Here is a 13,752-nt window from a genome sequence, read left to right as displayed (position 1 = left end):
CTTCCTCTTTTGGACCTGTCTTTTTGCATGTACCTTACTTGATGACATAGGCACAGGACTACTTTTCTTATTCTCTTTTCAGATATAAGTGATAGAAACTCAACTAAACCTCATTTAAGCAAAAGGAGAATTTATCATCATGTAAATTGAAAAGTTCAGGGATGGAGCTTAAGGGAAACTTGGATCCAAGTGCTTAATGTTGTCAGATATTGGGTTCCATCTTTTGACTCTGCTTTCCTCTGCATTGGCTTCATTACCCAGTAGACTTTCCCTTTACAGTGACAACAGAGATCACCAGCACCTCCAGGCTTATATTTAACTATTATGCTGAAATAATTTTTCTCAATTGTTTAAAAAAGTTTTAGGATTGAGTCTTTTGGACTGGTCTGTAGCAGGTCCCCAGCACTGAATCAATTCCTATGGTCTATAGAGTGGAATGGGCTCTAATAAGCCAGACTTTGGTCAGAGTTAGGTGACCAGCTCATTCCAATTTGCTCGTTACTTTTCTGGTAACAAGTCTCAGGCCCCAGGAAAGTCCTCAGTTCAGGGCAAACCAGGACTGTTGGCTCCTTCAGAGTCCAGCTTGGAGATGTGAGGAGTTAGGGCCAGCCCAGTTTGACTTCCATAGACTGGCATGAAGGTAGTGGTTTCCCAGAGGACCCACCAGAAGATGGAGGAATAAATGCTGGACAGGCAAGAGCAGCACAGCAACGTCCTCTCCATTTGCCTTTCTAGATGAGATGCCCCTTGTGAACAGGAGCTGAATTTTACTTATTTTTGTATCCTTTGAAAAATTGAGCACAATGCTTTCCACATAGAAAACCCTCAAAAGAATTTCTGCTGCTTTTTTCACAACTTTATTAAATATCAGAAATATAGTTTAATGAAGGTTACACAGAAAAAAATTTTAAAAACATAGTGTAGTATCAATCTTAACTGAGATTATTTATATATAATATTGCTAAAAATAGGATAAGTGAAGAGTTTTACTTACATGAACCTTCAAAGTCACTAATGTGCGATGATTCCTAAGGTTCTTTCTCCTCTTATATTAAGATAAAAACCTGTATTTTGTTTCCTTTATAGTAATATCTATTAAAAAGTGAACCTTAAAATACGCTCCTAGTGTTTGAACTTTGATTCTTTAGTTTCATTTTTGTGGTTATTTAATTAGAGCTAAGCAGTGGACAGAAGTTGTTTTTCTTGGGCAGGGTGTGGCTTTTGCTCTGAAACCTTTTTCCTGTAACTTCTAACATCTGACCTAATTCCTGCCAACAATGAGTTATACGTCACAATTAGGAACTTAAAGGAGAAATAATTGCATAAAGAGCTTTATCTTTAACTTTGAAAAGGATTCGATTTAAAACATATTTTGTGTTAATAAACACTAAATCTTTGAGTCTAGTTCATGATTAAAAAAGAAACTAACTCTGACTACTTCCAAATCTGACATTACAAATGGAGACAAAGACTCTAGTTGGGTTAATTTGTGTGAATTTAGCCAAGTCAGTGCTCTCTGGGAATGCAAAATTCATTTGAAAATAATGAATTCAGACTATTGCCTTTAACTCATTTCAGTCTATAACACAAAATGGGTGCAAAGGCTTTATGTGTAAAATTCCCTTTTCTAAAGCTGAGCTAAAGAACACAAGTGAATATTCTTAAATACATTATCTATGTCTAAAACCCACATTAGAAATGAATTTGTATTGCTGCTACATTTTATCATTAAATTCCTACAATGAATTTATAGTAAACTTTATAGTGGACTTCTAAGCATCCTTTCCATCTCCCTACCACTGAGGGAAAAAGTAGAGTTCGGGAAATCCTGTCCATTGCTGTGCTCAAGGTGTGGACCTAATTACTGGTAACTGCATATTCTCTGCCAGCTTAGATTTGAGCATGTGGCACTATTCTAGTCAAACTGATTGAAGGAGATGGTGCCAGAGGTTTTTGAGATAAAAAAAAATCCCAGAAGCCACTTCTGTCACCCAGTAGAGGTGAAAAATGAATCATCTGGCTCCTGTTGGTACTGGTAGTTATCTTCACCAGTACAGGAGCCAGAAGTCACTGTATAAGAATCCAGGACATGATTAACATTGTCTGGTTGTTAATTCAACCAGCCCTGAAGTCTCCCCTTCCTTTGGATTCCTTGTTCCACAACATGGTAATTATTTATTATTTAATCCCATTTGAAACCATATTTCTCTTTTGGTTGAATAGTAATATATGGGGGAATAACAGAAGCTTGGTGCTAGAAGGTCCTTATGTGTCATTTTGTCCCTCTGTTCTTGACCACTGATTCTTACAAAGGAAGTGACCAGACTACATGGACTCTCGGATCTGATCCAGCCACACAGGCAGTACCAGTGGTTGAAGGTAGCCCTTTTCTTTGATGCCTGGCCAGTTATTATCTATCATTGACCCAAACAAACAAAACAACAAAGAAACAGAAACAAACGTACAGTTTGCAAAGTTCCTCTCTACTGCTGTGCTTAAGGTATGGACTATACGTCATCTATATGGCAGTCAATTTTGTCTACTATTTAAATAATTATGTCCCTAGTGAGTGAAAAAACATGATGTGCATAATCATATCCCCAAATGCCCAGAAAATATATGTTCTACTGAATTGGATATGATACAAATTCTCCTAGAACTCAGGCTTACCCTATTGTTCAAATTGGGCAATATTTATTTTCAGGTCATAATGATCATTTCTAAAACTTAAAATGTTCAAATACTGTGCTGAGTACCTTACTTGCTTTACCTCATTTATCTAAGAGGTTGGTACTGTAACACTTTATTGTGTAGATGAGGAAATAAATGCTCAAACAGGTTGAGACAATTTCCCAATATTTTCCCGTAACTGAGTGGCAGAGTAAGTATTCAAATTCAGGCCTAACAGATGCAAGAATTTAGCTTGATCTGACAGCCCATGGACCTATGTATGGTACCCCAATTCCCCAATGCACCGGCTAGCCTTGAGGCTTGAAACTGGAAATAACTTATCAAGGTACAAACTAACAATCAACAGAATACATCTAGCCCCAATTGTATCCCCATTTGCTTCCAGATTCTTGGTAATGACCTTACTTTCAAGCTCAGACCAATGGGCCAAGCTCAGACTTTGATATCTAGGGTTACTATTGCAAAAAACTGATCCAGGTACTGGGTTTATAACTATTAAGTCATTAACACCTGAGAATATTGCATGTGATTAATATTCCTAATTCATTGAATTGTATTTCTGGCTGGGAGCATCTGGTGGAGAAAGAATTGTGAACCAGAATGAAAATATTTATCCTAGAACTTGCATTTTAATGAGTGTGAGCAATAAACCTAGAGCACATTAAAATATCCCATTAGATCCAACAATGATTTAGTGAGTACTTCTATGCCAGGTTCTGTGTTTGGCACTGCAGATAAGAGAAAAAAGAGACTATTCTCTCTTTGTGCCTAGGCAACCCAAATAAATTTACATCTGTAATTTCTCTTTTTGCTTGTAAGTTACATTATTTAACTGTTTGACTTACTTTCTTATTAAAGGCAGGAGCACCCCCCCCACACACACACAACTAACAAAAAATGCTCATTTCCCAATTGTGTGAAAAGACAAACCATAACAAATTTAACGTGAAGATTTTGATTGGCTTTTATTTGAACTTTTTGAATCTGGCAACACCTTATTCTCAGCAGAATGAATGTGCAGATAAGCTGAGCAGAAGAGTGGTTTCAAAGAAAAGGGTGCAGGAAAGTAGAAACAGAACAAAGGGGGATTATTTCGAAGATACTTTACTTTGTAAAGCTGGAAGCTGAGGGACTTTTCTTTTAAAACTGTTCAGTTTGGGAATTTAGCTATTAACCTTGGAACTGACTAAAGTTTCTCTATACCTGTGCAGAACTGTGTGGTACAGCCAAAGCCATATTCCCTGTGGCCACCTAAAGGGTCAGGTCAGAGTAACTAGGGGAAACTGGGAATGGTAAGCGGTGGATTTGGCAACTGCCAAAGGACTTTCAGGCACTCGTTAGGATGATAAGGAAAGCGCGAAGTGGGAGAGAGGAACAAACCTGTTCTCCTAGGTCGGGTTCAACCCCATCAAAACACCTGTCTCCAGGTGCTACGTGAATCTAACCAATCAGAAAGGGAGTTACAATGAACACTAGCTCCGGCATCCAATCCAAGAAAATGTCTCTGACTCAGCCGCGGGGCCGGCTAGCGCTAAGCTTGTTCGCCGTCGCTCGCAGGACAGCTGCGCACTCTTGCGCCGGCAGCAGCGCGGATCTCGGAGAGGTCCTGGCTGTTAACTGCGGTACGGACGCCCGCTACTGCGCAGGCGTCTCAGCAAGAGCTCGGCCTCGCCCCTCTTCCCTCGCGGTTCCTGTCGCTAGCAAGTACCCACGAGTACCGGATTCCGCCAGTGCCGGGTTCCGCTAGCCCCGAGTTCCGTGCGGTGGCCAGAAGCGGCGGGAGCTGCGGCGGTGACGGGTGAGTCTGAGCTTCGCCTTCCAGGCGTCCTGAGGGAAATGCCACTCTCTCTCGAGTCGGCTAGTGGGGTTGAAAATAAAGCTGGCGAGACTCTCCTCGCTCGCGATCGAGACCACACGCACGCACGCGCACACTCACTCCCGGACGCCGGCGGGGGCTCCGCGGAGAACCCCTAGAGGCAGGGAGGGAGCTAGTGGGCCGAGAGGCAGTCGGGGAGCGGTGAGGGGAGAGGAAAGAAAACTCAGCAGGTGGACGCGGAATCGGGGAAGAGGAGCTGTAGTGCTTGGGGTGCGGGGAGGGAAGTTGGCTGAACTGCAGTGGAAGGGGCGAGGCTGGGCCGGGGATGAAAGTGGAGGGCGACGGGGCGGGGTGGCCAGGTGCAGCGCTCGGGGACGCAAGGCGTTTGCTTTTAAGGGAACACTATCCAGGGACGTGCGTCTGTCTGCATATTAGGTTTAGGTACTACCTATGATTATTTAATTGTGTTTAAAACTTAGTTTTCTAGAAAACAAGCAAGCCAGACAGTAAAAAGATACCATTTAAGTGCTTTTTATGGGCCGAGTACTGTGTTAAGTACTTTACAAACAATGCTACAACTTCTTGAGATAATAGCGGCCTATTTTATAGATGAGGAAAGTCAGAGAAGTGAAGGGACTTGTCCAGGATTGTACAACTAATGACAACTAATGACAAGCAGGTTTACATTAGGTCTGACTCCAGAAGGGCTTTTCTGAACCAGCAGGCGATCTAAAGACTTGACAAATACTGTAGGACATCAGCTGCCCGTTTCTGTATTATGGTTTTTCTCCCCACTCTCCACTCCCCAGAGATTGTTTCAGTCTATTTTACAGAAATGAGCTTGCAAACACTCATTCTCTCCTTCCTTCCCCTTTATCCCTCTCCCTCATCTTCTCTCTCCTACCTTACACAAGTTGCAAAATATAATTTGGAAGAAATTTTGATGAAAACAAAGAGTACATTCAGAGTGGTATTTTGCAATGTCAGAAGTCAGATGAGTGTTACTGATTTGAATATGGTAGAAAATTTTGCATGCTAGAAAATTGGAGAATAACTTAGAATCCTAAATTTTTAAGACTGAGAAAGTTTTTTAGGGAGTTGTTATAGTTTTTCCTCAGACTGTTAATGAATTATAATACCTGGGCAAGGTGGTGCATGCCTATGGTTGGGGAGGCTGAGGCAGGAGGATCACAAGTTCAAAGCCAGCCTCAGCAACTTAGCCAGACAATATCTCAAAATTAAAAACAAAAAAAACGTGTGTGTGTATGGGGGGGCAGTGAAAGATATGAGGGAGATAATCTAAAGGTAGTCATTGATATTATCTACATAGACAATTGTTGGGAGCTGCCCTGGATGCAGACGTTTTAAAGTCCTGATGCACCGGGGTTCTGAACAATTTATTGCACCCCACAAAACTTGAACATTACCTCCGCTTGGATCATGAGGCGTGGCTCCAGGGGTAGGCGTCATCTGTGGAGTTGAGTTACACTCACCTGTTCCTTGGTAATTCTACCCCTTTGCTCTTTTTGGGATAGACTATTCCATGGAACACCTTCCCCCAATAAAACCCTGGGTTCCAGGCATGCTCTCTTATTCTTGCCTGACTTGCCTCCTTTGTGAGAGCTGCATCAGAGAAGCCATCACAGAACCCAAAGAAAAAGGTATTTCTCTGTCTCTGTGTGATTATTTCATGCCAGCCCAGTTCATCCGGAGTGACTCTGACTGGTTTAGTCGTGTGTTTCAACAGACAATAATGCTGTTTTAAAGCTGATAGGTGTTTCATTGTACGGCAGGGCAGGTGGACTGGTCATGGTGACAGATATCCTTTCCCAACTTCACAAGGGCTAAGAATGCCAGTGAGAGTTGACTGACAGGCCTTCCATCCAGGCAAGAAAGAAGAAAGTCATCCCAGAGGAGGTAGGAGTCCCCTGAATTGGGATATCACATTGTAGGAACTTCCAGTTGCTGATGGGATATAGGGCAAATAGGTCTTCTTTTTTCCTTTCCTTTTGAGATATATATATATATAATTTATTTATTTTGTGATGAAAAATAACAGTTTCTCCCAGTCACTTATAATGTAACAGTTTCGTTCCTTAAAAACTACTTGAGCAGCTAGGGAGGCTGAGGCAGGAGGATGTGGAGTTCAAAGCCAGCCTCAGCAAAAGCAAGGTGCTAAGCAACTCAGTGAGACCCTTTCTCTAAATAAAATACAAAAGAGAGCTGGGGTTATGACTCAGTAGTCGAGTGTTCCCTGAGTTCAAGTCCTGGTCCTCCTCCCACCCACCCCAAAAAATTACTTGAGAACGTCTCACTGGTGATTTGCTTATAGCTTAACATTTGCTGTTAGAATGAAACAGAATGTGGTAGACATAAATCTAGGCAGGTAAAGCTGTGTTAACAGTTTGGAGCATATTACTGGATTTGTTAACTTGCTAGTAGTAGACTTGTACAGTTATTGAGAACATGAAATTAGTAAAAGCACAATAAAGCTACTAATTGCTGGACTTCAACTTTAGCATATTTAAAGAGAGATTAGCCTAAATTATTCATAATTTATTTTATAGTTTTATAATAATATTATTCTGTCTGTCATGGTACAGATTATTTTTTCTAACATAACAGCTTTGTAATTAGAGTAGATAATAGAAACTAATTTTGAGGGCCTGTTCTGTAACTTTTCTGCATTCCCAATTTTAAACACAAGGAAACTGAAACTGAAAGAAAATAGATTTGAAACAGATCACCCATCTACTAAGCTCATTATTCTGGGATCTTTCTGACTTCAGAGTCTATTGTCTTTTTGCTTTGTCCATGTTACTGAGCTTAATGATAAGGACAGGCACATTTGGGTCCAAGCAGTGTGTGCTGAGAAATTACTGAACCCTAGAGTTAATAGCCAGAATTCTTTGAGCATCCTTTATACTCAAGATTAGGGGAAGGATTTTGATTTGTATTTTGAGAAGGGCAAACACAGGATTTTTATTGTGGTGGTGTTTTGAATATGGGAAGTGGTGTACAGTATTTTCACATTTAAGCACTCAAATCTGTATTATGGGGGCTGAGGTTGTGGCTCAGTGGTAGAGCGCTCACCTACCACATGCATGGCGCTGGGTTCAATCCTCAGCACCACATAAAAATAAAAAATAAAATAAAAGTATTGTGTCCAACTATAGCTAAGAAAAAAATCTGTATTATGGGATACACAGTTCACATACTTTTTGTGGTAAAAATGAGATGACAAAAGATATTTCCTGTTCTGTGGTGGGGCATTTAAGAATATAATTTCACTTCCCTCTACTTTTAAAAATATAATACTTTTATTGGGGTATAAGTCAGGTGCCATTCAGTTTGCTCATTTAAAGTGTGCAACTTTATGGAATTATTCAGTCATCACTACGATCAATTTTAAAACATTTTCATCACCTCCCCAAAAAGCCTCATACCCACTAGCGTTTGCTCCCCATTCTCTCCCAGTGTCTAGCCCTAGGTAATTACTAATATACTTTCTTCTCTATAGATTTGCATGTTCTAGGCATTTCAGTTAAATGGAATCATGTAATAGGTGATCTTTTGTGACTGCCTGTTTCACTTACCCTAATGTTTCATGGTTTATCCAAGTTGTAACACATTTTAGTACTTCATTACTTTTTATTGCCAGATATCATATTATGTGGGTGTACCACATTTTATTTAGTTTTTGGTGGAATAGTTTCCACTTCTTGACTCTGATGATGATCCTGCCGTGAACCTTTGTCTGCAAGTTTTTGTGTGGATATATGTTTTCATTTCTCCTGGGTAAATAGCTGATATTAGAATTGTTGGGTCTTATGGTAATTCTTTAACCTCTTTGAAGAATTGCCTGAATGTTTTTATTTTTTCAGGGTGGCTGTACCATTTTACATTCCCACTAGCAGTTTATGAAAATGCAGATTTCTCTATATATTCTCCAATACTTGTTACTAATCTTTTCTATTTAACCATCCTAGTGGATGTGGTATCTCAGTGTGATTTTTTAATTTGCATTTCTTTAATGACTAATATGTTAAGCATCTTTTTATGTGTTTATTTGTTATCTGTATCTTCTTTGGAGAAATATCTTTTTAGTTCCTATGCTCATTTTTAAATTGGATTATTTGACTTTATGTTAGTGAGTTATAAGTTTTATTATATGTATTCTAGGTACAAATCTCTTACCAGGCATACGATTTGCAACTATTTTCTTCCAATTCTGTGGGTTGTCTTTCACTTGCTAGATGGTCCTTTGAAGCACAAAACTTAATTTTGATGAAGTCCAGTTCTTTTGTTGTTGTTGTTATTTGTGCTTTTGGTGTGGTATCTAAGAAGGATTTACTTAATCCAAGATTATAAAGATTCATTCCTATATTTTCCCCTAAGAGCATTACAACTTTAGTTCTTAACCTTAGGTTCATGGTCAATTTTGAGTTAATTTTTGTATGCAGCAGAAGATGGATTCTCCAAATTCATTCTTTTGCATGTGGATATTTAGTTGTCCTTATACCATTTACTGAATTGATGTGGCACCCCTCTACTCTTAGAGGTAACTGTATTGGAAAAATTTTGGACATACTCTGATATTCCATTTGTAGTCATTCCTCTAGGGCTTAGTTTTTAAAAAATAAAACTTTATTGTGTTGAAGCTCAAACAGTGTTGTAAAGAAGTCTTGGTTTTGTAAAACAAAGTTGATTTAAGTATAAATCCTATCTATCTTTCCAAGATGACAGCCTGATTATTTTGATTATTTGTACCCCTGTTTTGAGTATTATGTATTTTAAATGACATATGTATATATATACATATTTATATATTTGCATTCAAGAATTAGTTATATTTTTGGGGCTGGGGATGTGGTTCAAGCGGTAATGCACTTGCCTGGCGATCCTTAGCACCACATAAAAATAAAATAAAGATGTGTCCACCGAAAACTAAAAAATAAATATTAAAAAATTCTCTCTCTCTTTAAAAAAAAGAATTAGTTATATTTGACATTTGTTGAATGATTGTTTAAAAATTATCTAAAAGAGTGTCTGAGCAAGGCTTCATGTGTAGAAAATAACTTAAAAATGTTCTGGAAGCACAAACTATTACTGAAGAGTGGTTATAGGTCACTTAGAAGTTACCAAGATAAGTAACAATTATCTTTTACATGTCTTTGTAATACAGTGCAGTATAATGGATGAAAGGTAAGGTTGGTAGTTATTTCAGTACCCATTTCACAGTAATTTACAAGCATGTTTGACCTAGGTATGGGAGGAGTTTGGACTTCAGTATCCTTTGAACTTTTTTTTAAGTGAAATATTGTGAAGATTGAGTGCCAGGAAGATTAAGTTGGCAGCAGATGTTGGGTGACAAGGGGGAAGATGATTAAGGTAAGAAGGTGAGTTAGAAGACAGAAGAGCCACAGACAGAGATATTGAGGACTTCAAGGAGTACAGCAGCAGTGGAGACAGAAAAGAGTGGGTAGAGTTAAAAATGCAGATTTTTGGCCTGAACTCTAGACTGACTGAATCATAATTTTCTAAGTGTAGATTGGACATCTGCATTTTTAACTTTTCTCTTCAGTGATTCTTGCTACAGTCTTGTACTAGATGATATAAAAAGTGAGGATTGACTAGACTGGTTGACAGGGTACTCAGATATCTGTGTGCCTGAGAGAATGGTGAAGTTATTTCCACTAATGAAGTGGAAAAATTTAGAAGGGTAGAGAATGCATTCCTTCTGATATATATCTGATTGTACATTTCAGCAGAATAGTTTGCGCAGTAGATTGGTTGGGAATATAGAATGATTACTTAGGGATAAAGCCAGGTTGTAAATAATGCATTTTTTAAAAAGTATATTTATCTTTTGTCCTTGAAAAGATACTGTGTCATGTCTTTGCTATTTTAATTTACTCTTATTGGACAAATATTTGAGTATCAGGAAGTACCTGTACTCAGAGTAACTAGGAATCTACAGAATCCAAGACTTCATGGAGATCTTGTATCTTTGACGTAAGTTCTCAAATTGTTGGAACCTACAGCACCAGCTCATGTAATAGTGTTGTCTGATTGAACAATATTCTCCTTTGAGAGAGGAGTTGAGTTATGCATAAACTCTATGGTAGAGTACAACACAAAACACTGAATGAAAATGGGAGTTCTACTATATGGATTCTTGATAGCTGGAATTGCTGGCACAGTATGATGGGGCCTGTATCTGTAGGAGTGTGCTTCATCTATTACTCATTAGAATTGTCACTCTGTCCTATTGAAAGGTAGTTTGATTTTGTTATTCTGGACTGTTTCTGGTTTCTTTGATGGCATCAGCAACAGATGTCCAAAGTACCACATTCAGATTGCCACCTATCTCATATTGATATGGTAGAGGATCTTCCAGACAAAAGACCTTCACAAATATGATTTTGTACCTTTTGATTCCAGAATTTTAAGTCACTGGTTTTCAGAGAATCACAGCTTCAATCCCTAAGTATTTGAATGACTACCAGGACACAGATCATCCTGGTAGTATCTTTGAAAGAAAGATGAAAGTCTCTGCATTCAAGAAATTGCAGTCTAGTTTGTAGAAAGAAGAATACACAATGAATGGCTTGTGAACTTAATAATCATTATTAGTTAGCTTGCTGCTATTAAAGCTGCATGCTCCTGTAGCCAGACCCAAGGATTTCTTACTCTGAAATAATGAACTGTATATCTCATTCTGACCACAACCTTGCATCTTTGCAACTTTCATGGAAAGTTATTCCTAAGACATCTGTTCTTTGACTCCATCAGAATCTTTAGTTCAAAAACCTCTCTACTTCCTGCGTATCTGAAGTTTCAGCCACTCTTTTTTTACTTCTTTTTAAGACAGGATCTTTCCATGTTGCTTAGGGCCTTTCTATATGTTGCTGAAGTTGAACTTGGGATCCTCCTATCTCAACCTCTTAAGTCCCTGAGATTACAGATATGTGCCACCCTACTGGCTTCAGCTATTCTTTAGTTAACATCTTCAGCCTAATCATCTTTCCGTTTCAGCCAGAATCTGAAGCTTGGGTTGGATCAGCTGCCTTTTGCTCATGCCTGTGCCCGGGCCACTGAGTTGATAGGGAAAACAATGTCACTTGTGAAAATCCATGATACCAGCTATTAGCATTACCCACCAATGTTACTCTTTCTTCCTTTTCACTCCCATTCTCCACATTGACCATTCCATACATTTTCTATAGTCCTTAAATCTCTGAACCTTTTTCCACCTTACTCTCTTTCAATATTTAACCCTATTTCCAGCAATGCAGAGAGGGCAGCTCCCTTCACCCTTAGCTTTTGCTCCTTCTGTCCTGATGATGGAAGGTGTATCCTGTCCATCTAAAGCAAATCGTTCTGCTTAAACCATATATCCTATTTTCTTAGAGACTAAAGAAGGTGGAGAATGAAGGCAAGGATATTTATTAGATGAAAGGAGTTTTTGATATCAATGAATTATTTTCAAAAATAACAAATAGTTATGTCTTCCACAGTAAAGTGGAAGTTTAAGAGGGATGTGATGATGAAATTGATTTCAGCAGCTGTTGAATTTCTTCAGAAGTTAGTCCCTGTAAACTTTGTTCTTTGTTAGTCAACTTCATGTAAATATTGGGATAGTACAGACTGAGTGGAGATATTTTTCTTAAATAGCATTTATTTCTTAATCTCCTTTTTTAAGCCAGTATTTTTTAATAAGAATGGTCAGTGAATCAAAATGGTAGAATTTCCACTAGTTATTTCTGTGGATTGAACTATAGGATACTGTTCGGTAAACTAGAAAAATAATCTGTTTCTCTGAAGTTTATGAAATCTTGATATTGTTTGTATTTTGTACAAAAGAATTGCTTTTATTTTTCCGCTTTCTGTTAAGCCTTTAGAATAATTTCTACTGCTACAGAGAACAGGGCTGTCAAGCGCGAATGTTTACTGGGGTGGGGGGGTGGGGAGAATGACCCATCTTACCTTCACAGCGTGAAGGCTGAAGCAGGACATGTATAATAGGAAATTGGAGAAGTAAAGGCAATTTTAATTTTTTTCCAACTTTAACTTTAGTAAATTAACCTTAAATGACATTTTGTAATTTTTAAGTTGATATAGGTGAAGCTGGCATATAAAAGGTATATGAATATTGATTCTCATCACCTATTGGTTGAACTTATGAATCGTAATCCAAATCAAATAGCATTACTACTTATGATTTGTGTTTTTATATTTTAGGAACCCTGATTGCTGTCCTTCAACGTGTTCATTATGAAGTTATTAGTAATACTTTTGTTTTATGGACTTATGACTGGTTGTAGAGGTAACTCTTCATATAGTTTGCCACCCAAGTTACTGCTGGTGTCTTTTGATGGCTTTAGAGCTGACTATCTGCAGAACTATGAATTTCCTCATCTCCAGAATTTTATCAAAGAAGGTGTCTTGGTAGAACATGTTAAAAATGTTTTTATCACAAAAACATTTCCAAACCACTATAGCATTGTGACAGGCTTATATGAGGAAAGCCATGGCATTGTAGCCAATTCCATGTATGATGCAGTCACAAAAAAACATTTTTCTGATTCTAATGACAAGGATCCTTTTTGGTGGAATGAGGCAGTACCTATTTGGGTGACTAATCAGCTTCAGGAAAACAGATCAAGTGCTGCTGCTATGTGGCCTGGTACTGATGTACTCATTCACAATACCACACCTTCCTATTTTATGAATTATAGCATGTCAGTGTCATTTGAGGAGAGAGTAAATAACATTACGACGTGGCTCAGCAATTCGAACCCACCAGTCACCTTTGCAACACTCTATTGGGAAGAACCAGATGCAAGTGGCCACAAATATGGACCAGAAGATAAAGAAAACATGCGCAGGGTATTGAAAGAAATAGATGACCTCATTGGTTACCTAGTCCAAAAGCTCAAGATGTTAGGATTGTGGGAAAATCTTAATGTGATTATTACAAGTGATCATGGAATGACTCAGTGTTCTGAGAACAGATGGATAAACTTGGATCTCTGCATCGATTGTTCAAACTACAGTCTTATAGATTTGAGCCCAGTTGCTGCAGTGCTCCCCAAAATAAGTAAGTAGACTTTTAGCTGAGGGATACTATTATTTGAGTGGAGCATTTGGTTGAGGAGGGAGAGTTGTATTAAAGAATGAAATGCTGGCTTTTTGTAGTTCAGTGCTATACTCAGAATACTAAATAGAGTAGGATGTTTTAT

At 38.4% G+C, this 13,752-nt stretch overlaps 1 protein-coding gene across 5 annotated transcripts in view; it reads left to right on the top strand.

Annotated features, from left to right (window-relative positions):
• Positions 1–4,348: 4,348 nt before the first annotated feature.
• The window catches only part of Enpp4 (ectonucleotide pyrophosphatase/phosphodiesterase 4), a 14,051-nt gene continuing 4,647 nt past the window's right edge, over positions 4,349–13,752 (top strand). The window contains exons 1-3 of one of the 5 annotated variants that reach the window (XM_077109648.1): positions 4,349–4,489; positions 6,306–6,424; positions 12,752–13,610. In XM_077109648.1, coding sequence (XP_076965763.1) covers positions 12,785–13,610 — 826 coding nt within the window. In that variant the 5' untranslated portion in view covers positions 4,349–4,489; positions 6,306–6,424; positions 12,752–12,784. Of the gene's footprint in view, positions 4,490–6,300; positions 6,425–12,751; positions 13,611–13,752 lie in introns of those variants that run through there. The other 4 variants (XM_077109647.1, XM_076858622.2, XM_076858620.2 and 1 more) reach the window with 4 other exon arrangements.

This window comes from Callospermophilus lateralis, chromosome 6, assembly GCF_048772815.1.
Source record: "Callospermophilus lateralis isolate mCalLat2 chromosome 6, mCalLat2.hap1, whole genome shotgun sequence".
NCBI classification, from domain to species: domain Eukaryota; kingdom Metazoa; phylum Chordata; class Mammalia; order Rodentia; family Sciuridae; genus Callospermophilus; species Callospermophilus lateralis.
This window is presented reverse-complemented; position numbering and strand designations above follow the sequence as displayed.